The sequence below is a fragment of the Colobus angolensis genome, unplaced genomic scaffold (genome assembly GCF_000951035.1).
Source record: "Colobus angolensis palliatus isolate OR3802 unplaced genomic scaffold, Cang.pa_1.0 Scaffold47, whole genome shotgun sequence".
Lineage (NCBI taxonomy): Eukaryota > Metazoa > Chordata > Mammalia > Primates > Cercopithecidae > Colobus > Colobus angolensis.
The window spans coordinates 5,473,025-5,495,763 of NW_012118154.1; the positions used below are offsets into that span (position 1 = coordinate 5,473,025).

General features: G+C 50.3%; 1 protein-coding gene across 1 annotated transcript in view; it reads right to left on the reverse strand.

The window, feature by feature from the left end:
• Window positions 1-6,565: 6,565 nt before the first annotated feature.
• STX8 (syntaxin 8) overlaps window positions 6,566-22,739 on the reverse strand; it is a 348,959-nt gene continuing 332,785 nt past the window's right edge. Inside the window, exon 8 of the mRNA XM_011958612.1 lies at window positions 6,566-6,737. Within this exon, the coding sequence (XP_011814002.1) occupies window positions 6,670-6,737 (68 nt within the window). The 3' untranslated portion in view covers window positions 6,566-6,669. The remainder of the gene's footprint in view (window positions 6,738-22,739) is intronic.

Sequence of the window (22,739 nt, forward strand, 5' to 3'; positions counted from 1 at the left end):
TTTAAGTTTCTTTCCTTTTTTTTTTGGGCGGGGGGGGGTGGTTAGAGTTGTAATGGACCCAGATGGAACTTGTAACGTGGGCCTCACATGATAGAACTAAATTCAGATATTATTAAATAAACTCTTGTACACTGTGCCGTCTCGCAGTCTTGATTGGTGGCCTGGGCTGTGGGTGGTGGGTGTGTGGGGAGGCAGGGGAAGGATGGAGTTTTTGGGGAGTTTGAGGACTATGGCTTCAGGCCGAAGAACTCCCGTGCAAGTCAGAGCCCGGGTTTTACCCAAAGCCTCAGAGACAGAGCCCTAACCCCCTAAAAGGCAGGAAAAGAGCAGTTTTGCTTGGAATGTCCTAGGGGCTTGCTGGCCGTGAATGCTGTTTTGAGCTAAAAGGCTCTGGAATGGGACAGTCTGTATTGCAGGCTGCAGGAAACCACTCCAGGGACCCATCCTTGCCATTCCCTGGAGTTCCAGGACAGAGACAGGAGAAAGGGCTCCCTTCCCGCTTTGCCCTACCTGCAACCCCGGGGCGGAGAGTCACCTTTGACCTTCTCCATTTGATTCAGAACCTGCAGGTAGTTTCTGACTTTTACATAACTGGCTTCTTCTATGAAAGCCAAGTAGAGACTCAAGAAACTACAGCAGGGTTAGTGAAAGAGATCTTGCAAAATATTTTTTTTCAAGCGATTGCTAAAGGCTTCGTGCGGTGCAGAGACTGGGCCAGTGCCAGCACCACGCAGCCACCCAGAGCTGAGCTCACTTGGTTTCTGAGAGGCTATATTTAAACCTCCAAATGGTTGTGATTTCTTTATTAAATAAACAATTCAGTCATTAGGAACATACTGTGTTGCCATGAAAAGTGGGGCCGATTGTCACCAGGAAGCTATAATTTCTGCACCCAGCTGTTTTGAAGGCAAGCCTCAGCAATGGGCCCAGTCTAGCCCCTCAGCAACGCAGGCTCAACAGGCCCTTCCTTCGAAGGTATGGCGAGCCCCTTCCCTGCTGTGAGAGAGCTGACTGGAGATGCCATTCGCTTCTGCTCAGGAATAAATAGGGCCAGCCCTGCCGCCTCGGGGGTCTGGCTCTGCGGAAGGGAGCTAGGCTGTCAGAGCCTGGGGTCAAAGCCAGGGCAGGTAGATACGTGAGTGGTCTCTGGGTGTCCCAGTCTCAGGTGTAAGTCCCTGCTGAAATGACAATGCCTGACAGTGGGTGGGCAGGGATGAGATCGAGGTCTCAGCTGGCCACACAGGCTAAGGAGAAACACAAGCCTTTTCTGGGGTCTCAGGTGCTCCCCGGGGCCAGCGGGGCCACTGGTAGCATTTAAGACCCACTGAGAGACTGGGCTAAGAGGCCTGTGATGCACTTGAGGCAGTTTCATTCTCAGCTTTCGTCCTTTTAGGTCAAGGGTCCAGTTCTCAAGGACTTTCATCATGTGGCTTTTTTCTGTCCATTAAAAAAAAAAAAAAATTTCAAAAGGTGTGTGTCTGAAAGCCCGCGTTTCCTTTGGGACGCCACCACAGTCAGGCCCTGTGAGGGTGGCTGCAGCCCCAGGCCCAAGGCCAGAAGGAAACACACATTAGAACATGTACTGCCACCAGCCCCTCTGCCTCCCAGGACATTATGCTCTAGTTGGGGAGAGAGGGCATCTGCCAAACTCAGTGCAGGAAATAAGCTGGGTTGCTGCTAAGGACTGGCCCAAGGTAGTGAGAAAAGCCCATTTTAGAGACGGGAATGCGGAGTCACGAGGAAGGTGGGTGATCGCCATCAGGGACCCAGAAGCCAGTGCCATCCATTAAAAAACGCCTGATGGTGGGTGGGCAGGTACGTCAGAGCCCCGCGGGTGTCAGAGCTTTGCCAGGCCTGCCCAGCCATCCGAGCCGCCACTGGGCAGGCTCGCTCATTCATAAGGCTCTCCCCTGCCCGTTCTGCTCCACCTCTCAGAGACCACGCCCTGGCATGGGATGCCCACTCGTGGCAGACACACCCCGAGGTTTCAGATTTTGTTGAACAGACATCTCTTTCTCCACTCTTCTTAAAACTAAATAAAGACACATAAGAAACAGGCCAAGAAAAATGGGGAATGAAAAGAATAACGGAGCCAGTAAGAAAGAGAGGATATGGACGGATTACACGCCTGCTTTATCTGACTGGAGCCTCAGCGGGACGGCAGGTCCTTTCTGGAAAGAGGTCAATGTCTTTTGTTATTGACATGTGGTTGGGAGGAAGTCTGTGAAATTGTAGGAAGCAATCGGAGGAAAGATGGGTCTTGGCCCCCTTTTTAAAATAAGGGGCAAAAACCCACTTAATTTCAACAGCGCTGGGTTAGAAAATCCAACTAGCTAAGAGATGATCCTTAACTAGTCTCTGCTTAAGATGTCAGTGTCACTGTGAACCTCAAGAAGCAGGGCATACAATTCTAAGGAGGCTAAGGCACTCCTTCCTGACTAGGAGGAACAATGCGGCTGTTTGGCCAGCCAGCAGTTCTCTCTGACTAGTCAGGAGGGAGCCTCACAGGTTTTGTGTTTTCTTTTTTTTCTTGAGACAGAGTCTCCCTCTGTCACCTAGGCTGGAGTGTAGTGGCACGATCTTGGCTCAGTACGACCTCTGCCTCCTGGGTTCAAGTGATTCTCCTGCCTCAGCCTCTTGAGTAGCTGGGATTACAGGTGCCTGCCGCCACACCCAGCTAATTTTTTTATATTTTTAGTAGAGACGGGGTTTCACCATGTTGGCCAGGCTGGTCTCGAACTGCCGGCAGTTTTTGAAGGGGGCCATCGGGAACCTGCATCAGCCATGTAGAAGGAGAGTTTCAGGGATCCAGCTCATGGAAACAGCCCAATCCCAGCCAGGCCGAAGGCTGCAGGCAGCAGAGAAAGAATTTTCCCTATCAAAGTCACAAATGACTGGTGGAGGCCATGTCCAGACGGGGGCCCTGCGGGTTTTGAAAGGAGCTATCATCTTGGGGCTAATGACAGCTAAGGTTTAGTTACAGTTACTAATAAAAATGAAGTTTAAATGGAACAGAAGGACCAGCTGGACCCAGGTATCTGGATTTCTTTATATGGTATCAAGAGTTAAAATGCTTATAATTAATAATCGGTTAAGTTAAACAGTACTTACACTGTTATTTTAATCACGTTTCTTTTCATTGAAAAGGCACCCGAGGTTGGTGGCTACTAAGGCCCTGCCTTGCCTTTCTTCTTTATGCTTGGAGGGAGGGCTTTAGGCTTGCCCAGCCAACTCCAAAGCACTCACTGTGGGTCACCCAGGACTGTGGTCCTGGCGGCTTTAAGGGGGGAAAAGCCAAGCCTTTCAAATCGTGCTTGAAAATACTATCTTCACATTAGCCACACTCTCTAGGGTGGTCTTGAGGCAGCACATCCCCAAAAGGGACGCATCCCAGCCACTTGGGTAGGCTTGCCACTTCTGGCCCGGCTGGGGTGGGAGTCTCATATGTCACCCACCCCTTGAGGAAGGCAAAGGGGAGCCGGGGTTTTCCTGCCTGGCCCGTTCCCACCCTGTGTGGCCTGCACTGCCCAAAGCCTGGACAGCAGGTCCGTGCATTCTAACGTCCTGGGTAGCTTTTTATCCGCCCTGCCCTGCCTGTGGGTCCAGAGAAGTGAAGTAACTTGTCCAGGGTCACACAGCTAGCAGTGCTGGGGTCGGGCCTAGAGCCAAAAGAACAGAAGCCGCTGTGTGCAGACATCGGCTCAGTGTTTTGCTTGAAAAGGCCTTTCAGTCTGACTGAGCCAGGACTCCGTGGCTCTGGTTCAAAGACGCCCCCACAAGTTGCCGGGGCTCCGTGCTAAGCAAGTCAAGAGGAGGTGAGAAAGTCAAACAGACTGTCAATGCCGCCTCCCCTGAGCCCCAAAGTTGGGGGCTCCCTCCAAGGAGACGCTGTTTGTAGAGATTTGGGGTTTCGCGCAAGACTGGAAGATGAGGCACTACAGATTCTTGATCTGCTGTTGGATGATCCGTTAGCAACCGCCCCACCCCGACAAGGAGGCGCATCCCAGGGGGACTTACCAGCCAGAAGCCCATGGTCCCCCGTCCAGCGTGGCTCCTCTCCTTCAGGAACACATGCACCTACAACAGGCCTGCTTCCCTTCCTTGTCCTTCCTGTGACAATCCAGGTCCCCGGCAGTATGGCTCATCCTTACTGCTGCCTCTGCTCTTCATCCTCTCAGCCCTTCACACCTCCTGTATCGACGCAGCCCATTTTATTCTTCTAACTCTGCTTCAAGGGCCTCGACATCCCAAGGCTAGCCTGGGTCTGCATGTGTTGGCAGCTCCTGGAAGCAGGGATCAGGCTCCACAGAGACAGGAGAGCCTTTTCCTGGGCCCTGGTGCACGCTCACATCCTCACAACAGTCTGTCCTATTGCACTAGGTGGAAGCATGTGGCAGGATCCCCAGGATGTAGACTTGGAGGCATCTGGCCCACTGGGCTTAGGCTTGGGTTAGGGAAGAAACTTTTTTTTTTTTCTTTGAGATGGATTTTCGCTCTTGTTGCCCAGGCTGGAGTGCAACGGCGCGATCTCAGCTCACCGCAACCTCCGCTTCCCCGGTACAAGCGCTTCTCCTGTCTCAGCCTCCTGAGTAGCTGGGATTACAGGCATGCGCCACCATGCCCAGCTAATTTTGTATTTTTAGTAGAGATGGGGTTTCTCCGTGTTGGTCAGGCTGGTCTTGAACTCCCGACCTCAGGTGATCTGCCCGCCTCAGCCAGAAGGAACTTTCTTTCAGTGGAGTCAAGCAGGGAGCTCTGTGCTTGTGTGTGCCAACTCACTCTGTCCTCACAGCAACCCTGTGAATAGGAAGGACACCTCATCTCCATGCCCTAGACAAGGAAGCAGAGGCAGAGGAAGGTCACTTGCCCGTGGTCTCTGAGCTGGTAAGTGGTGTGGTTGTCATTAGGGTGTCATTCACTGCATATTTCAGGCTCTTGGCCTTCCAGACATTTCGTGGTCCCCTCATGGTGAAGCAGACCAGGTGACGAGTTCTGGCCAGTGAGCTGTGAGCAGAGGCAATGGGTGTGCTTCTGGGCCGCACATGTCCCTGCTGGCATGAGAGCTTCCAGAGCTCCCTTGTCCTTTGCCAGAGAGACCACGGTGGCCTTCCTGTCTGCCTGGGTCAGAGCTGGGCAGGTGTCTGGGTTCCCAGACCCCAGGTCTTCCCAGGACCCCTGGAGCCCCCAGTCCCTAGGAAATGACATTACACCAGGCTACCCGTGGCTCTCTCTCTGGTGTCTCTGTCCATAGGGGGTTTCAGGTCATGCCCTCTTGAGCAAATCCACCAGAAACTCGCCTGCTGTGAATCCCCTACCTTCTCAGTGAAATCTTGTGCTTTGGAAATCACCCATCATCAACCCTAATTCTTTCCCCTTTCATCAGGGAGGGCAGAGCAAGGCCAGCTAGCCCAGCCTACTTTCCACGCGGATAAGAGAGCACAAGATGCTTGGCCCCCTGACCCCTGCTAACACGAACTCAGCCGTCCATGGGCCTGGCGTCTTCCGCAGGCCTGCCCCATCTGTCTGCCCTTTCTGAGACACACACAGATATACACATGCAGTGTGCAAACTCACACATGGGGCCGTCGGAGCCAGGTGAGGCGCCAGGTAACAGCATGTTCTCCTGACTTTGCAATCTCATCCCTCTGAACCCTCCACAGTGCTTTCCAGCCCGACCACCTCCTGCCCCGCCTGCCTTATTCCACAGACTTGATTCTGGCTGCTTATAAAGATGTATCAGCCCTGGAAGATGAGAGTTGATTGTCACCAAGGAAATGAAAAAGAATGTGCTTCCGGGGCTAATGGCAGTTCCCAAAGGAATATTTCTGTGAAGTGGCGGCTGGCACCCCTAGGAGGAGTGCTGAGCCTGGCGGGGTGACTCGGGTGGGGCAGGGCAGCAGGGTTGTGGTTACACGCTCAGACACAGGCCTGTGTGGCTCCTCCGCACAGCCCTCACCTCACTCCTTCCCCACTACCTGGACACACGTGGCCTTGAATGTACACCCATTTCCTGCACAGACACGTGACTTCCACAAGCAGGCCAGATGTCAAGGTTTCAAACTGTCTATTAATCCAGTGGCCCCAGGATGCCCAGAGTACTGCGGGGTGGCCAGAAACCAATGGCCGCCATGAGGCAGGGGACCCCGAGGGACCTCTGGCCAGCACCAAAATGACCAAAGTCAAAACCCAAAGGACCACGCTGGGCCCGGTGCTCTAGACAGCTCTCCAGAGTTTTGAATCTTTGCTTTTTTTTTTTTTTTTTGAGACGGAGTATTGCTCTGGTGCCCAGGCTGGAGTGCAATGGTCCACCTCTTGGGTTCAAGCAATTCTCCTGCCTCACCCTCTCGAGTAGCTGGGACTACAGGTGCCCGCCACCACGCCCAGCTACTTTTTTTTTGTATTTTTAGTAGAGACAGGGTTTCTCCATGTTGGTCAGGCTGGTCTTGAACTCCTGACCTCAGGTGATCCACCCACCTCGGCCTCCCAAAGTGCTGGGATTATAGGCGTGAGCCACCACGCCCAGCCAGAGCTTTAAGTATTTACTGAAGCAATGCACAAGAGGTCGGAGCTTTGGGGGAATTTATTGAGAGCAGGTTTTGCATACCAAAAGGGTGCTGGGCTTGTATCGGTCACTGGCAGGTGTCACAGCTGGTGGTCTCTTTACTGCCATCAATTAGTCGGCCAGACCGCAACCACCACGATAGCCACGAGCAGCAGTAAAATCACCATGATCATCCCTGAAAAAGAGAAGCAGAAAATACTACTTTTAATGATTCCTGCCAGAAAAGCTTCACACATTCTGAGTGTCTGCAGAGGGTCAGAGGGATGTAGTTCCCTCTGAACCTTCGGCTTGTACGAGGTGGAGAGGTGTGGTCAGCGGCCTGGGGCGCTGCTGCTACACAGCTCTGGTTTTGCAAGATGGTGAGTGCAGAAGGCAGGGGCCTGGGTGTGGCCAGGCCTCCCCAGACAGCGCTCAGGCCAGGACGGGGTGCCTGCTATGCCCCTAACTCTAGCATCCGTGTACACCGTGGACCACAGGGGAGGGCAGAAGCTGCTCACGACAGCCACCCTCGCTACCCAATCAGATTATGCATTGATGACGCATTGATAAAGCCAAGGGCTTAGGAGAGCCTTCTAGAACCCATTTCTCCATTCTCCACATGGCTTCATTTTGCCTTCTTGAGTCTAAGACCCTTAAGTCACCCATTTCTACAAATATTCACAGATAGAGGTGCTTGCTTTAATATACACTTTTTCTGCTAGTATTTGCTAGTTTCATTTCCTGACATTTTTGGCTGGAGAACACGGGCCCTCCCCGCCAGCCCACGCTGGGTCCCGCTCTGCCTGCCAGCCCTGCCCTGCTTCCTCTGGGTTGTGCGCCTGGACTGACCATTGCCTGTTCCTTCACCTGATGCTGATGAAGTAGGCCCCAATGAACACAGCCCTCACTTAGTGCAATGAGCTCACCGTCTCCCATGTTCGCTTGCCTAGTATTTAACAATGAGTGCTTACCACGCGCCAGGCACCAGCGGCGACAAGGTGTAGCATAACAGAGATGGGGCGCGCCTACTACAAAGTAAGCACTCAAGAAAAGTTTGCTGACTGAAGAGTCCTTGACCTGCCATGGCCCCACGAGGGAGGTGGGTAGCAGAGGTGGAGAGGTCCATGAAAAGGCTTCAGAAAATAAGAGGGAGAGCCACGTGTGCAGGGTCACGTGGTTGCGTGGCCAACAGGACTGCTCAACACTACTGTAGTCTGTGGCATACGTTCGTGAGCAAAGAAAATGCTGTTTCAATTAGCCATTTGTGAAAATAAGAGTGCAATTTGCTTTTCTGTCCAAGTTCACAGACTTCCTGAATCCCCTCCACAGATCCTCAGGGTTCAGTGTGGATCAGGTCGTATCAATCTTAAGCTCAACCCATGTAGGCAGTTTATCATGGTTTTGAATATTGAGAAGACTTAAAAAGGTATGGCAAGTGGCCGGGTACGGTGGCTCATGCCTCTAATCCCAGCACTGTGGGAGGCTGAGGCAGACGGATCATCTGAGGTCAGGAGTTCGAGACCAGCCTGGCCAACATGGTGAAACCCCATCTCTACTAAAAATATATTTAAAAAATAGGCCAGGTGCGGTGGCTCATGCCTGTAATCCCAGCACTTTGGGAGGCCAAGGCAGGCGGATCACGAGGTCAGGAGATCGAGACCATCCTGGCTAACACGGTGAAACCCCATCTCTACTAAAAATACAAAAAATTAACCGAGCATGGTGGCGGGCACCTGTAGTCCCAGCTACTCGGGAGGCTGAGGCAGGAGAATGGCGTGAACCTGGGAGGCAGAGCTTGCAGTGAGCCAAGACAGTGCCACTGCACTCCATCCTGGGCGACAGAGCAAGACTCTGTCTCAAAAAACAAAAACAAGAACAAACAAACAAACTAACAAAATATATATATATAAAATATTAGCCAGGTGTGGTGGTAGGCGCCTGTAATCCTAAACAAACAAACAAAATATATATATATAAAATATTAGCCAGGTGTGGTGGTAGGCGCCTGTAATCCTAAACAAACAAACAAAATATATATATATAAAATATTAGCCAGGTGTGGTGGTAGGCGCCTGTAATCCCAGCTACTCGGGAGGCTGAGGCAGGAGAATTGCTGAACCTGGGAGGCGGAGGCTGCAGGAAGCTGAGATCCCACCACTGCACTCCAGCCTATGTAACAACAGCGAAACTCTGTCTTGAAAAAAATAAATAAATAAAAGTATAGCAAGCTACTTTGTCATCTACCTGTGACTGTGGTTGAATTTGTCTAACATGGGCTCTTTCTCTGATGATCCAATCTTTTGAGAGACGCTTCTCTTGGCGCCCCAGGGTTTCTCCCCGTCTTCCTGTAGGCGAAAACCTCAGCCTAGTCTACCTCAAGGCTCTGCCAGCTTTGGTTCATGGGCCAAATCTAGCTGTGCTTTTTGTGCAACCCATGAGCTAACGATGGTTTTTATATTTGTAGAGGGCTGCCAAAAAAGTAAAAGAAGATGTGACACCGTCTGTGGTCTGCACAGCCTAAACCGTTTACGACCTGGCCTCTTCCAGAGGCTTGCTAGCTCCTGCTCTCCATCACGGTGACTGATAATGGCCCATCTGCAGCATCAGTTCGTCCACGTAGGCGCTGGCTTTCAATGCGCTCTTCGTTTCTTTCATCTAGGGATTGTCTTTCTTCCTTGTAAATTCAGTTCTGCATTAACATTTGTGGGTGGCGTTACACTATTTTACCTCACATTTCAAGATGCTTGCAGCGAGAAGGTAGGGGTGGGGTGTGTGTGTGTGTGTGTGTCTGTGTGTATGTGTGTGTATGTGAGAATCTCTTAGTCCATCTTCTTGCCAGAAGCAGAAGAACAAATCTTTTCACTGATTTCTGCTCCAGAAACATCTTCAGGTTGACCAAAAGCTCCCCTGGGCAGGACCGTCACTAGTTCTCGGTTATTCTGGTGCCTGTGTGGTGTTTGGCTGACGACTTGGTCCTGGCTGGGTGAAGGTTTACGCTGCACAACAGCAGAAGATAATGGGAATGAGGCAGGCAGGCACAGGCGGGGATGGGTGGAGGGGGCAATCCCTGGCACTCCAGGGCCTGGGCTCACCCTAGGATGAGAGGGAGGGGCTGGCAGCTAAGGAGATGAGGGAGAGGATGAGAGGTGTTTTAGGAAGAGGTACTGCTCCTGAGGCTCTGGTGGGATCACAGCTGGGAGGACACTTGGGCCCAGAAGCTCTGTGCAGCGAGGCAGGCTCCACACTGAGGCTCTGATGACCGTGAATTGTCAAATCAGGGTGATTATGAGAACAGCGGAACAAGTGACAAGAACAAAGAAATCAAGAACAAAAACTGATCGGGAAGAGGAAAACACACATCTGGTTTTAGTTCGTACAGCCCGAGCATGAAGTCCAAGGGAAGAGGCCTGGAGGCATCCAGAGTCACTGCCATCCCTGATGTGGCTCCCCGCAGTGAGGGACCGCTTTCCTCGGTCCTGGCTCCATGATGGAGCTACAGCGAGCTTTTCAAAATGTAAAGCGGATCAGGCCACCTCCTTGCTTAAATCCTCCAGTGGCTGAAATTGAGATCCAAACTTTACAGTGCCCAAGGCGGTTCTGTACAACCTAACCAAGTAACCCTGCAGCCGCACGCTGCGCACTGTGCTTGAGCTATCCTGGCTGTCTTCGGAGCCCCTGGCAGGCCCATGCAGAAGGTAGGGGCCCCGCCTCCCGGCTTCGACACGCGCTATACTGTCCATCCAGGAGCTCCCCACTCTTGGTCTAGTTAATCCCCCAAACTCAGTGGCACCTTCCCCAAGGAACTCTCTGTTGTCCTCCAGTTACCTGTGCCCTCTTTGCCCCCCTAAGTCTCCATAGTAACCCTTATTCAATCTTCTTTTTTTCTTTGAGATGGAGTCTCACTTTGTCGTCCAGGCTGGAGTGCGGTGGTGCGATCTTGGCTCACTGCAGCCTCCGCCTCCCAAGTTCAACCAATTCTCCTGCTTCAGCTTCCCAAGTAGCGGGGATTACAGGTGCCCACCACCATGCCCGGCTAGTTTTTGTATTTTTAGCAGAGACAGGTTTCATCATGTTGGCCAGGCTGGTCTCGAACTCCTGACCTCAAGTGATTCGCCTTCCTCAGCCTCCCAAAGTACTGGGATTATAGGCGTGAGCCACCGCGCCCGGCCTTGAATCATTATTTAGGTACTCAGTTACTGACTGTCTCTCTTGGGCACATGAACGTCTACACCAGGGACTGTGGGTTCTCGTTCACTGCCATATCCTCCGTACCTAGAACAGAGCTCTGGCACAGGAAAGAGGCAAACACACCTGCGTGTGTGTGTGTGTGTGTGTGTGTGTGTGTGTGTGTGTAAGACAAATGAGTAAATGTGTTAAATTTTTGGAAGGGATAAGAAGAGACAAGAGAGGCACAGAAGGAGTGGTCAGTAGAGAGGGAGAAGCTGAGAAAACATGGCAAGAAGGCGAATGTGCAAGAACATTCAAAAAGTGGTCTATGCCAACCCACAATACTGCAGAGAGAAGAAGACAGAAGAATGTTCTTCTGCAGAAGAGCTGCAGAGACCTTTCAGAGTACAGTTTTAGCACATGGTGGGTGGGTCTATTGGAACTATTATTAATACAGTGGTGCCTAAGCTGCTGATTTTTCTACCACAGATGAATTAGACAAATTATGCCCCAGTAAAGGCATGACAGGGCACACAGTTTCTATAAAAAATGAAAATGGGCCAGGCGCAGTGGCTCATGCCTGTAATCCCAGCACTTTGGGAGGCCATGGTGGGTGGATCATAAGGTCAGGAGTTCGAGATCAGAATTTTAGTCTCTACTAAAAATACAAAAATTAACCAGGCATGGTGGTGCACGCCTGTAGTCCTAGCTACTTGGCTGAGGCAGGAGAATCACTTGAACCTGGGACACGGAGGTTGTGGTGAGCCGAGACTGTGCCACTGCACTCCAGCCTGGGCAACAGAGCAAGACTCCATTTCAAAATAAATGAATGAATGAATGAATGAATATGAACTTGAGTGACGAACATCTTGGACAGTAAGCTGATAAGATGTGATAAACTGGGCTCTTGTCCAAAGATGAAAAGGGGGATTTTAAGAGCCATGACAGATAAGGCTTTTAAATTTCAAACCCTTTCAGAGCAAACAGGGGGAGACTTTAAACAGGCTTAAGTAAACTGGTGTATACTGAGGGTCAACTGAGGAGGTCATTTTAAGATGGCAGGTGGCAGCAATAAGCAAAAGCCAATTGCTGTCTTTTGGATTCTTTGGGTCAAAGAGAAGGTGTTTATCTACCTTATCATGGCAATCCCTTTTTCTTTAAGAAGTTTGGCTTCCTTGGAATGTGATCCCAGCTCTGGCACCTTGCTGAATGGAGTTTCTCTCCTCTGAAGGATGTTTCAGAATGAGTAAGCAGGGATCTTTTTGAAGCCAGGGAAAGCTGAGCCACATCGTTCATGAAACAGTCACGCGTGCCAGGTTTGGCGCTAAGTGCTATGGGTATACTGCTTGGCTTAATTCTCCACAGTAAGTAACCCTCATCTCTGTTTTATATCTGAGGAAGCTGAGCTTCTGGAAGGTGAACTCTCCTACCTGAGGCCCTCTGGCTGATAAGAGGAAGAAATAGAATTGGAATCCAGGTGGGTAGGACCCCTCTGCCCACACGCTAACCCTTCCCTACACCAGTGGAGCTTGAGTGGAGGTCTCCTGACTTGAGACAGCATGGGGTCCCCTCAGGGAGAGAGGCCCAGACTCGCTGAGGCTGAAACACTGGGATAAAGAGTTTCTTCTCTTTTTATCCTCTTCTCTTTCTTTCTCCCTCCCTCCTTCCCTTCCTTAACCTTTTATGATGGAAAATTTTAAACATATACAAAAGCAGACCGAAGGGCACGCGGAACGGTGATGAGCCCATCTGTCAGCTTTCACAAGGATCCATTCATGGCCAGTCTGGCTTTATGCAAACCCTCACCTGCTCCCTGTCTCCTGCATATTATTTTGAAGCAAATCCCAGACATAGGTCATCTACAAATATTTCAGTATCACTAAAAGGCACCATTAAAAAAAGACACACACACTCCCCTCTACATAACCACAAAGGGTCTGACGGTTCCTAAAGGCAGAGGCAGGGAAGGGCCTGCAACTCTTCTGATGTAGGAAGGTGGCTCCAGTTTTGGGGGCGCAGCTGACCCTCCTGCTGGAGGGACATGGGATCTCGCATTGTACTTGATCACGTGTGAAAGGCAGAACTTAACTTCTTCTGCCTCAGAATAGTTCTTAAACCTCAGGGGGGTCTACTCATCCATTCCCCCAGCTAAGGAAATGTTTGACATTTCAGAACAAGGAAAGACAGTTGAACTTCTGGGAGGCTGCCAACTTCTTAAACAATGAATGCTCTCTGCCCCCAACCCTAGCACAGAACACCTGGTGTGACTCCTGACTTTGAGATCGTTCCTCTGCGCTTCACTCAGCTCCTGCCCTGGGCCCGCTGGCACCTGGCGAGGCGTATTTTCCCTTCCAATAACTCAAGAGTCCCTTTCAGGGGCAGGCATGGGATGCCAGGGTTACAAGAGTGGAAAAAAATGTCCATTTCCTTTGGTCAGTTTACCAGATGAGTATTACTCAACCACTTACAATATTTACAAGTCCAGCTCATGGCAATTAAAAAAAGATGTAAGAAAACAAACTCCTTTTCAAACTGGGAGAGGATATTAAACACAGTCTCTCAGGAATGGTGTTTTCTGAAGATTGTTCATCTGGAGTCATGGTCCATACTTTTTTCCAGTGAAACGCTGGAAACCAGCAAAATACGGAGCTTGGACGGCCAACGCCCCTGCCACAAGTTGGGTGTAGGTAACAACTCTCAGTGCTTACTGACACAGAGGAGGAGGGGAAGGAGGGGAAAGAAATCTGGAGGCTGACTTTTCGAGAGAGTGAGCAGATCGCCGCGTTGGCCACTTTTGCCCTGTAGTTACAGGGGAACGTGGCAGGTAGGCTGATGGGAAAGGAGGAGGATAAAGAAGGGCGCTTTATCCAGGAATTTTTATACTTGGCTTTGTTGCAAGGAAAGCCACCTTACCTGCCCACTACTCTTGATTGTCTTGAACCAAAATGCATACCCTGGCCAGGCGTGGTGGCTCATGCCTGTAACCCCAGCAGTTTGGGAGGCCATGGCGGGTGGATCACCTGAGGTCAGGAGATTTGAGACCAGCCTGGCCAACATGGCAAAACCCCGTCTCTACTAAAAAATGCAAAAATTAGCCGGGCGTGATAGCAGGTGCCTGTAATCCCAGCTACTTGGTGAGCTGAGGCTGGAGAACCGCTTGAACCCGGGAGGCGGAGGTTGCAGTGAGCTGAGATAGCGCCACTGCACTCCAGCCTGGGCAACAGAGCAAGATTTTGTTTAAAACAAAAACAAAAACAAAAAACAAAAAAAAGTATATTCTTTTTGTTTGCCTCGCTTTTCACACCACAAGAGTTAGGCCAACTGGCAAACCCCATGTAGCTCCTAACCTCTAAAGATGAACAGAGTACACTTCTTAGGGACAACTCCTACAATTTGTTTTTCTTTGGCAGTTGTGCCTGTCAATAGGTGACATTTGCTTATGTATTAACCAGTTGATTCTCACTGATCAAACGGACTTTTCACAGCAGACTCGTGAGCTGAGGCGGGGAATAAGCAGGAGAAGAGACAAAACTGGAATATTTATCTTCAAAAGTTCATGTAAATGTTCCCTTTAATCCCACGACTGGGCAAATACACGGAGAAAAGAGTAGACGCCGTGCAGAGGTGAGCGTATTTACATTCTGATTTCCAGATTGAGTGGCTGGAGAATGGCGGCTATGCTTGAGGTCTCTGCCCAGACCTGCCCACTCCAGGGCTGTGTGGGCTCTGCTGGGGGACCCAGGGGGTGACAGTGGCAGCCTTCCTGCAGCCACTGCTCAGCTGTGCTAGGGGAAACCAGGCACTGGGGGCGTGGAGAGGAGGACCTACCTACCTCTGATCATGCCCCTCTTGAATCTATCTTGCCCCACAGTTCTACACTTTAATTTCCCCCGAAGAATGCTTTCTAAACATTGGGCAAAAGTCATCTCTGGTTTTCTGAGTTTGTTTTGTTCTTAGCCTGGCATCCAACTCAACTCTGCAGGTTTTCATGTCTCTGTTTTGCAGGCAAGCCTTCCTCTGCAGCTCCAGGGGGTTGCATCTGACTCATCAATGGAGTCTCTGCCCGCTCTCCTCTGAGTGTAGCCTCGGCCCATTTGCCACCCGCCCCAGGGCAGGGCCAAAGCCTTGAAGGCTTGTCCTCCGTATTTCATGAATATGCTGACCATGAAGACTGCTCAGCCCGTACACAGCCAGCCTGCCCTGGAATCCAAGGGTATCTGCAGCAAGGCCATTGCTCTTAAATGACTCCCTTCCACCTTTTAGGATCTTTTAAATTTATTTTTTATTTTATTATATTTTTATTTTGTGAGACAAGAGTCTCCCTCTGTTGCCCAGGCTGGAGTGCAGTGGCTCGATCTCAGCTCACTGCAACATCTGCCTCCTGGGTTCAAGTGATTCTCTTGCCTCAGCCTCCCAAGTAGCTGAGATTACAGATGCATGCCACCGTGTCTGGCTAATTTTTGTACTTTTAGTAGAGACAGGGTTTCACTACGTTGGCCAGGCTGGTCTCGGACTCCTGACCTCAGGTGATCCGCCAATCTCAGCCTCCCAAAGTGCTGGAATTACAGGCGTGAGCCAGCATGTCCGACCAGGTTCTTTTTTGATTAATAATTCCTTCCTTAGGCCATAGAATCTCCAAAAACAGATCAATGCAGTCTGGTGCGGTGGAAGGGGCACTGATTTTACAGTCAGGAAGACCTGACTTCTAACCCGCCACTGGTATATTATGACACACTGGGAAAGTCCAACTCTCTGGAGCTCAGGCTCAGTTCTATCGTCTCTGAAACAAGACTGAAAAATCCTGACTTCACAGGCTTGTTGTGAGGATTGGGGAAGATACAGTACATGAAACTTCTAGAACATAACTGGCACTCAATAAATGGGAACTCTCCCAACAATAATTATTACTCCTCATAATAATTATGCCCTGCCTGAAACGGGTGCCTAGTGGTGGCAGGTACTCCATAAATGTCCTGCACCACAGCCAGTCTCTCAGCTTAACAACAGAAATCCAACGTCACTCTCTCCAAAAGTGAAGGAACAGTAGCAAAAACAGAGGAACACCTGGGTGGCATTTAGTGTAGAAACAGAGGGAGCAATTCTTGCTGAGGCCCGGCGGTGATGCGGGCGTCCGGGAAAGGTTGGAAGTTCAGGGTGGAATGTCTGGCAGCCTCTGTGTCAGTTATTAGCTACAGGAAGGGCAGCTGTGCTGGGCGGAACGCTGGCGGCGGTCGGCAGGCTGGCAGAGCACAGCCAAGTGGACACCAGGTGAGAGGAATTGTGAAAGGCCCAGACTTTTTAAAAGCCAGTGAGTAAGTGGAGGTCAGAGCAGGGGGTCACAGGACAGAGGGTCACAGGCAGAGGAGGAGAAGGTTAAAGCAAACCACAAGGTGCACCCGGCTTTCTAACACATTCAGCTATGCGGGAGAAAAGGTGGCGAGGAACCCAGGGGCAGGGGAGCCTGGGCGTTTGGCCATGCTGCATAAATAACAACAACAATGACAATGAAAATAATAGTCACAGTGGCCAATGCCTGTAATCCCAGCACTTTGGGAGGTCGCAGCAGGTAGATCGCATGAGCCCAGGAGTTCCATGGTGGAACCCTGTCTCTAAATTAAAAAAAAAAAAAGAAAAATAATAATACTCATAGTAGTAGTGTCACAGGAACAGAAGTCAAGAAAAAAGCCTGGACAACAATGCGAGATCCCACCCTCTACAAAAAATATTTTTAAATTAGCTGGCTGTGGTGATGCGTGGCTATAATCCCAGCTACTCGCGAGGCTGTGGTGGGAGGACTGCTGGAGTCCAGGAGTTCAAGGATGCAGTGAGCTGTGATTGCACCACCGCACCTCAGCCTGGGTGACAGATTGAGATCCTGCCGCCTCTTAAAAGAAAAGTCAAGAAGGCCGGGCATGGTGGCTCACACCTGTAATCCCAGCACTTTGTGAGGCCGAGGCGGGCGGATCACCTGAGGTCGGGAGGTCGGGAGTTCGGGAGTTCGGGACCAGCCTGGCCAACATGGTGAAACCCTGTCTTTACTAAAAATACAAAAATTAGCTGGGCATGGTGTGGGCGCCTGTAGTCCCAGCCACTCGGGAGGCTGAGGCAGGAGAATCGCTTGAACCCGGGAGGCAGAGTTTGCAGTGAACTGAGATCACGCCACCGCACTCCAGCCTGGGCGACAGAGCAAGACTCTGTCAAGAAAGAAAGAAAGAGAGAGGAGAGAGGAGAGAGAAAGAGAGAAAGAGAGAAAGAGAGAGAGAAAGACAGAGAGAGAGAAAGAGAGAGAGAGAAAGAGAGAGAGAGAAAGAGAGAGAGAAAGAGAAAGAGAGAGAGAGAGAAAGAGAGAGAGAGAGAGAGAGAGAGAAAGAAAGAAAGAAAGAAAAGAAAGAAAGAAAAACAAAACAAAACCAAACAAAAAAAGAAAAGTAAAGAATCAACGTACTGTCATGCCATTAGGTACGTGCGCTCAGAAAGTTGACAAGACTCAAGTCCCATATTGTTTTCGCCATCAGACAATGAGGCTAGCAGGGCAACAATTTCCCCCAATTTAGAAGTGAGAAAATAGGGACTCTGAAGTTAAGCAGGGTGAAAAGAAAAACCGAGACCCCTAAGGCTTGACCATCCCACCCTCCCTCCAGTGAGCCCAGGAAGGCAGAGGCTGGCGGCAGGAGTGGCGCTGGGTGAATGGCCATGTTCTCTGGGAGGGAGCACCAGGGAGCTTGGCCTGACTAGGGGAGCTGGGAGGTTAGGATGGGAGGAGGCAACCTGGGTGGGCCCCGGACGTCCTGCAGGGTGAAGATGGCAAGCCACAAACTGTGACACGTGCCTGTGACTCCTCAAAGAAACATGTTACAGGGCAAAACAATCAGCCCCCAAATAGAATCTTAGCTGGATCTCAAGTTTTGTATCATGCTGACTGCATGTAACAGTCTGTGCCTTTAGACAAGATTGTGGTCGAGGAACACAGGACAGTGGGCTGAGGAAGGGCCTGCAGAGTCCAGTCCGCCCTTTCTAGCCTCTGTGAGCAAGTTACCCAACACCTCTGCTTTTGGGCTTCCTCAGGGGCCACGTAGGATAACACATACATTTCCCAAAGCTGCGAGAGGACGGCACGATGTCTGTAACGGCCTAGGGCCTGGCACATGGCCGGTGCTGGCTTAATGTAGGCTGGCTAAATTCTTCTGAAAAGTACCAGCTTCCTGAAGGTCAGAACTTCCTGAAGGTCACAAGCATGGTGGCTCACGTCTGTGATCCCAGCCCTTTGGGAGGCCAAGGCAAGTGGATCACCTGAGGCCAGGAGTTCAAGACTAGCGTGGCCAACATGGTGAAACCCTGTCTCTACTGAAAATACAAAAAATAGCCAGGTGTGGTGGCGCACGCCTGTAATCCTAGCTACTCGGGAGGCTGAGGCAGGAAAATCGCTTCAACTTGGGAGGCAGAGGTTGCAGTGAGCTGAGATCGCACCACTGCACTCCAGCCTGGGCAACAGAGACTTTGTCTCAAAAAAAAAAAAAAAAAGGGCCGGGCACGGTGGCTCACGCCTGTAATCCCAGCACTTTGGGAGGCCGAGGCAGGCAGATCATGAGGTCAGGAGATTCAGACCACATTGTAAAACCCTGTCTCTACAAAAAAAAAAAAAAAAAAAAATTAGCCGGGCGTGGTGGCAGGTGCCTGTAGTCCCAGCTACTTGGGAGGCTGAGGCAGGAGAATGGCGTGAACCCGGGAGGCAGAGCTTGCAGTGAGCCGAGATCGCGCCACTGCACTCCAGCCTGGGCGACAGAGTGAGACTCCATCTCAAAAAAAAAAAAAAAAAAAAAAAAGAACTGTGGTCTTTTGGGGTGGCCTTTAGAGCGGCCAGGCCAGTGTCCCCCATGTGCCTGGGCGGGTTTGTGCTGAGGCGACACTGGGAAGAGACGGGCACCCGGCACCCTCCTCACCCTGGAAACTCAGCCCTCTCCCCAGAAGGCCAGGCCCCCACCTGAAGAGAATTCACTCCCAGCCTGAACTGGTGCCCAGCACCAGGCTGATGAGGCACTGCTCTGCGGGAACACAGAAACGTGGAAAGAATCGACTGGAAAGAAGGCAGCAACTGTCAGAAAAGAGAATGGTGTGAAGAGAGACATCTGGGGGCTAGAGGGAGCAAGAGAATCAGGAGAAGGTGACCTGGAAAGGGTGGGGGTTGGGATGAGAGAAAAAAGGTACTGGCCTAGAAACAGGAAATGAAAAGGAATTAAGACTGCAGGTGACCGGGCAGAGAGCTAGACGGCAGCCGAGTGAAAGGCAGGTTCCTGGGATCTGGGGTCTGGGATCCAGGCATGAGCACCTGGCTGGGCGTCAGGTGGCCGTGCAGCAACAGTCATGGCCACAGGACTCTGGTGAGGCCGCTGCTTGGTCAATGGAGACCACATGTGAGAGCTCACGGCCCGGCCAGGGTGAGTCAGGTCAGAGTGGCTGGTGAAGCTGTCCCAGTGCTGAAGAGCAGCACTGCCCCGGCAAGATTTACCCAAGAGACTTAGACTCACCCACACTAGAACTGAACGGAACAAGTTGAGCGCCTACTGTGTGTCGGGTCCAATGGGTGCAAAGACGCACACCTGGTTCTTCATGGATCTGCGGGTCTCATGAGAAAGGCGGAAAATCAACCCTATCTCTACCCACGCCCAACACAAACAGGAACCTCTGCATATGACAGCCGTTCCTCAGAGGGAGCGTGTAAAAACTCTGCCACTATTGCCGCTTCCTGCAGAGAAAGTGCTGAATAGTTTCTAGGCCCCATCTGTGTTCTTAAGGTGTTATTCATTTCCCATCCCTGAAATCAGCTCAGCGATTGCCACAAGGGCAGAATTCAATTGTAAATAGACAATCCTTCATATCAGCCACCGAGAGCAGCAGATGAGGAGTTGTCGAGCCAGTAATTTAATGCCAATTCTCTGGCACGTCAATATTTGCTAAGAAATATCCCTTCATTGTGCTGTGTGTTACCCCCTGGGAACGGGAATCTGTCTGGAGTCTGGCAGAAATTCAAGTGTCTTTGAAAAGACAGTCAGGAACTCTGTTATGGATATCTTGTTTTGACAATTCCCTCTTGACTGTCAGAAGATTCCTGCAAGGTTCCAGTCAGGCTGTGGATTCAGCATTACAAACCCCTCCGTTTGTCCTATTTGGATACTTTACCTGGCACCAATTAGGGGCACCTTAGAGACACCTGGCAGGGCAACAGACACCAGGGCATTGGTACCAAAGTTCTACAAAGGCAGAGAGGCATCGCTGCTACGATAAGGCTTTGTCCATATACCAAATGCTTATCTGATTGGTTAAAAGGAAATCATTTGACCAAGATGCAAAAGACTATGGGGTAGATCCAAATTGAGCCCCTGGGTTCCATACCTTGAAACAACATATTCCTGGGGTGGTCCAGCAGCCGTGTGTGTTCAACTTAACCCTGCCTCCACAGGCATAGCTGATGTGATGGACCTCAAGTGGGGCCAACCAGGTTCTCTTCTCCAGGGATTTTGGATTTTGAACTGAGCACAGTTGAGGCTGTCACAGTAATGGTAACACTCCAGGGGTGGGCCACAAACTTAGCTCAGGAGGTCCCAGACCCTGCCTTTGTTCACACTTGTCCTTATACATGGTTGGCTTAATCATCCCTCGGGTTCCTGCAAATAACTCAGTATCACTCAAATAAATTACATGTTTTTTTGTTTATTTGTTTTTGAGATGGAATCTTGCTTTGTCGCCAGGCTGGAGTTCAGTGGCGAGATCTCTGCTCACTGCAGCCTCTGCCTCCAGGGTTCAAGCAATTCTCCTGCTTTAGCCTCCTGAGTAGCTGGGACTACAGGTGTGTGCAACTACGCCCGGCTAATTTTCGTATTTTTAGTAGACACGGGGTTTTACCATGTTGGCCAGGATGGTCACGATCTCCTGATCTCGTGATCCACCTTCCTTGGCCTCCCAAAGTGCTAGGATTACAGGCATGAGCCACCATGCTCGGCCCCAAATTACATGTTTTTTAACCTAAACGAGCCAAAGTCATTTCTGTTTTGCAAACAAGCTCTTTTAGCAGAGAGATCAGCAAAAATCACCATTTGTGTCTAGTTAATTGGAAAAACATAAAAGTCACACTAGCATGCTTTTGCTTTACTACTTTAGTCTTGAAAGGACAGTCCCAAGATGTTGCCTCTGAGGACACCCAGTGTCGGTTGCATCTCCTTACTCTGAAGGGGCTAAAGTCCCAACAGAAATACCTGTTGACTGCACTCCAGCCTGGGCGACAGAGTGAGATCCTGTCTCTAAAAAACAAGCAAATAGGGCCGGGTGCGGTGGCTCACGCCTGTAATCCCAGCACTTTGAGAGGCTGAGGCGGGTGGATCACCTGAGGTCGGGAGTTCAAGAGCAGCCTGACCAAAATGGAGAAACCCCATCCTCTATTAAAAATACAAAAAAAGTAGCTGGGCATGGTGGCACATACCTGTAATCCCAACTACTCGGGAGGCTGAGGCAGGAGAATCACTTGAACCTGGGAGGCGGAGGTTGCGGTGAGCTGAGATCGCGCCATCGCACTTCAGGGCAACACGAATGAAACTCCATCTCATGTGGAATTCTAATATAAGTAGTATCTAATGACTAGCTTTTTTCACTTAATTTGTCTTAAATATCTTTCACACAGACCTACCTTCAATTTTTTTTAGTGGCTGCAGACTATTTTATACCTTAATTTGTTCAAAAGATACCCTGTTACTAGACTTTGAGGTTATTTCAAAATTTTTGCCATTTAAAGGAATGCTGCAGTAAACATCTTTGAACATAAACCTTTGTGCATGTGTACACAAATTTCTGTAGGATAGATTCCTACATATGGAATCCTGGAGCAAAGAGTACGTACATTTTTATTTTCATAGTCTCGCTGATTGTATTTTCTGACGGCATTTCTCTCCCCCAATCCAGATACTCTTCATACGACGTGACTTTGACATTGCTCTCATCAAGAGGTAGGATCTGGGTCCCCTCGCCCCGAACCTGATAAGCCCTTTGTGACTACCTCACCAATAGAGTATGGCAGAAGTGACACTCTGTCACTTTCGACTCTGGGTCAGAAAGATGACACACCTTTCCACCTTGCTCGTTTGGGACAGTCACCATGTGAGTAGTTCAATTGCCATAAGGCTGCCATGCTGCAAGGAAGCCCAATTAGTCCAAATGGAGAGACCACATGGAAGGACCCTGAGATCATGAGAAGAGACAGTCAAGAGATGCCCAGCCAGCCCCACTGGGTTCCAGCTTCACCACTCTACTGACTATATTACAACTGCATGAAAAACTTGAGCCAGAGCCAGCCAGCAGAGCCCTTTTCAAATTCCTAACCCACAGAATTGAGAAGCATAGCAAAACAATTGTTTTGCACTGCCAAATTTTGGGGTGATCTTTTACCTTTTTTGAGACAGGGTCTTACCCTATCGCCCAGACTGGAGTGCAGTGGCATGGTCACGGCTCATTGTAGCCTCCACCTTCTGAGCTCAAGTGATCCTCCCACCTCAGCCTCCTGAGAAGCTGGGACCACACGTGCATGCCACCATACTTGGCTGATTTTTAGATTTTGTGTAGAGATGGGGTCTCCCTGTGTTCCCAGGGCTGGTCTCAAACTCCTGGGCTCAAGCAGTCCTCCCTCCTCGACCTCCCGAAGTGCTGTGATTACAAGCATGAGCCACTGCACCCAGCCTGATTTTTTACACATAGCAATAGATAACCAGAATGGGGAAGTTCTGCTAAATTGCAAACAACAGTTCTCAGCAGTAATATAAGAACAAGAAGGCAAATCTTTTTCTGGGCATCTTTAGTGAACTAGTAATGCTTCCCATGGTTTTAAATTTTAAAGTAGAAAAAGCATTTAAAACAATATGCTTATATCATAGTAACTTTGGAAAATAAAGAAGATGAGAAAAGAAAGGCCGGGCGCAGTGACTCACGCCTGTAATCCCAGCACTTTGGGAGGCTGAGGCGGGAGGATCGCTTGGGCCCAGGAGTTTGA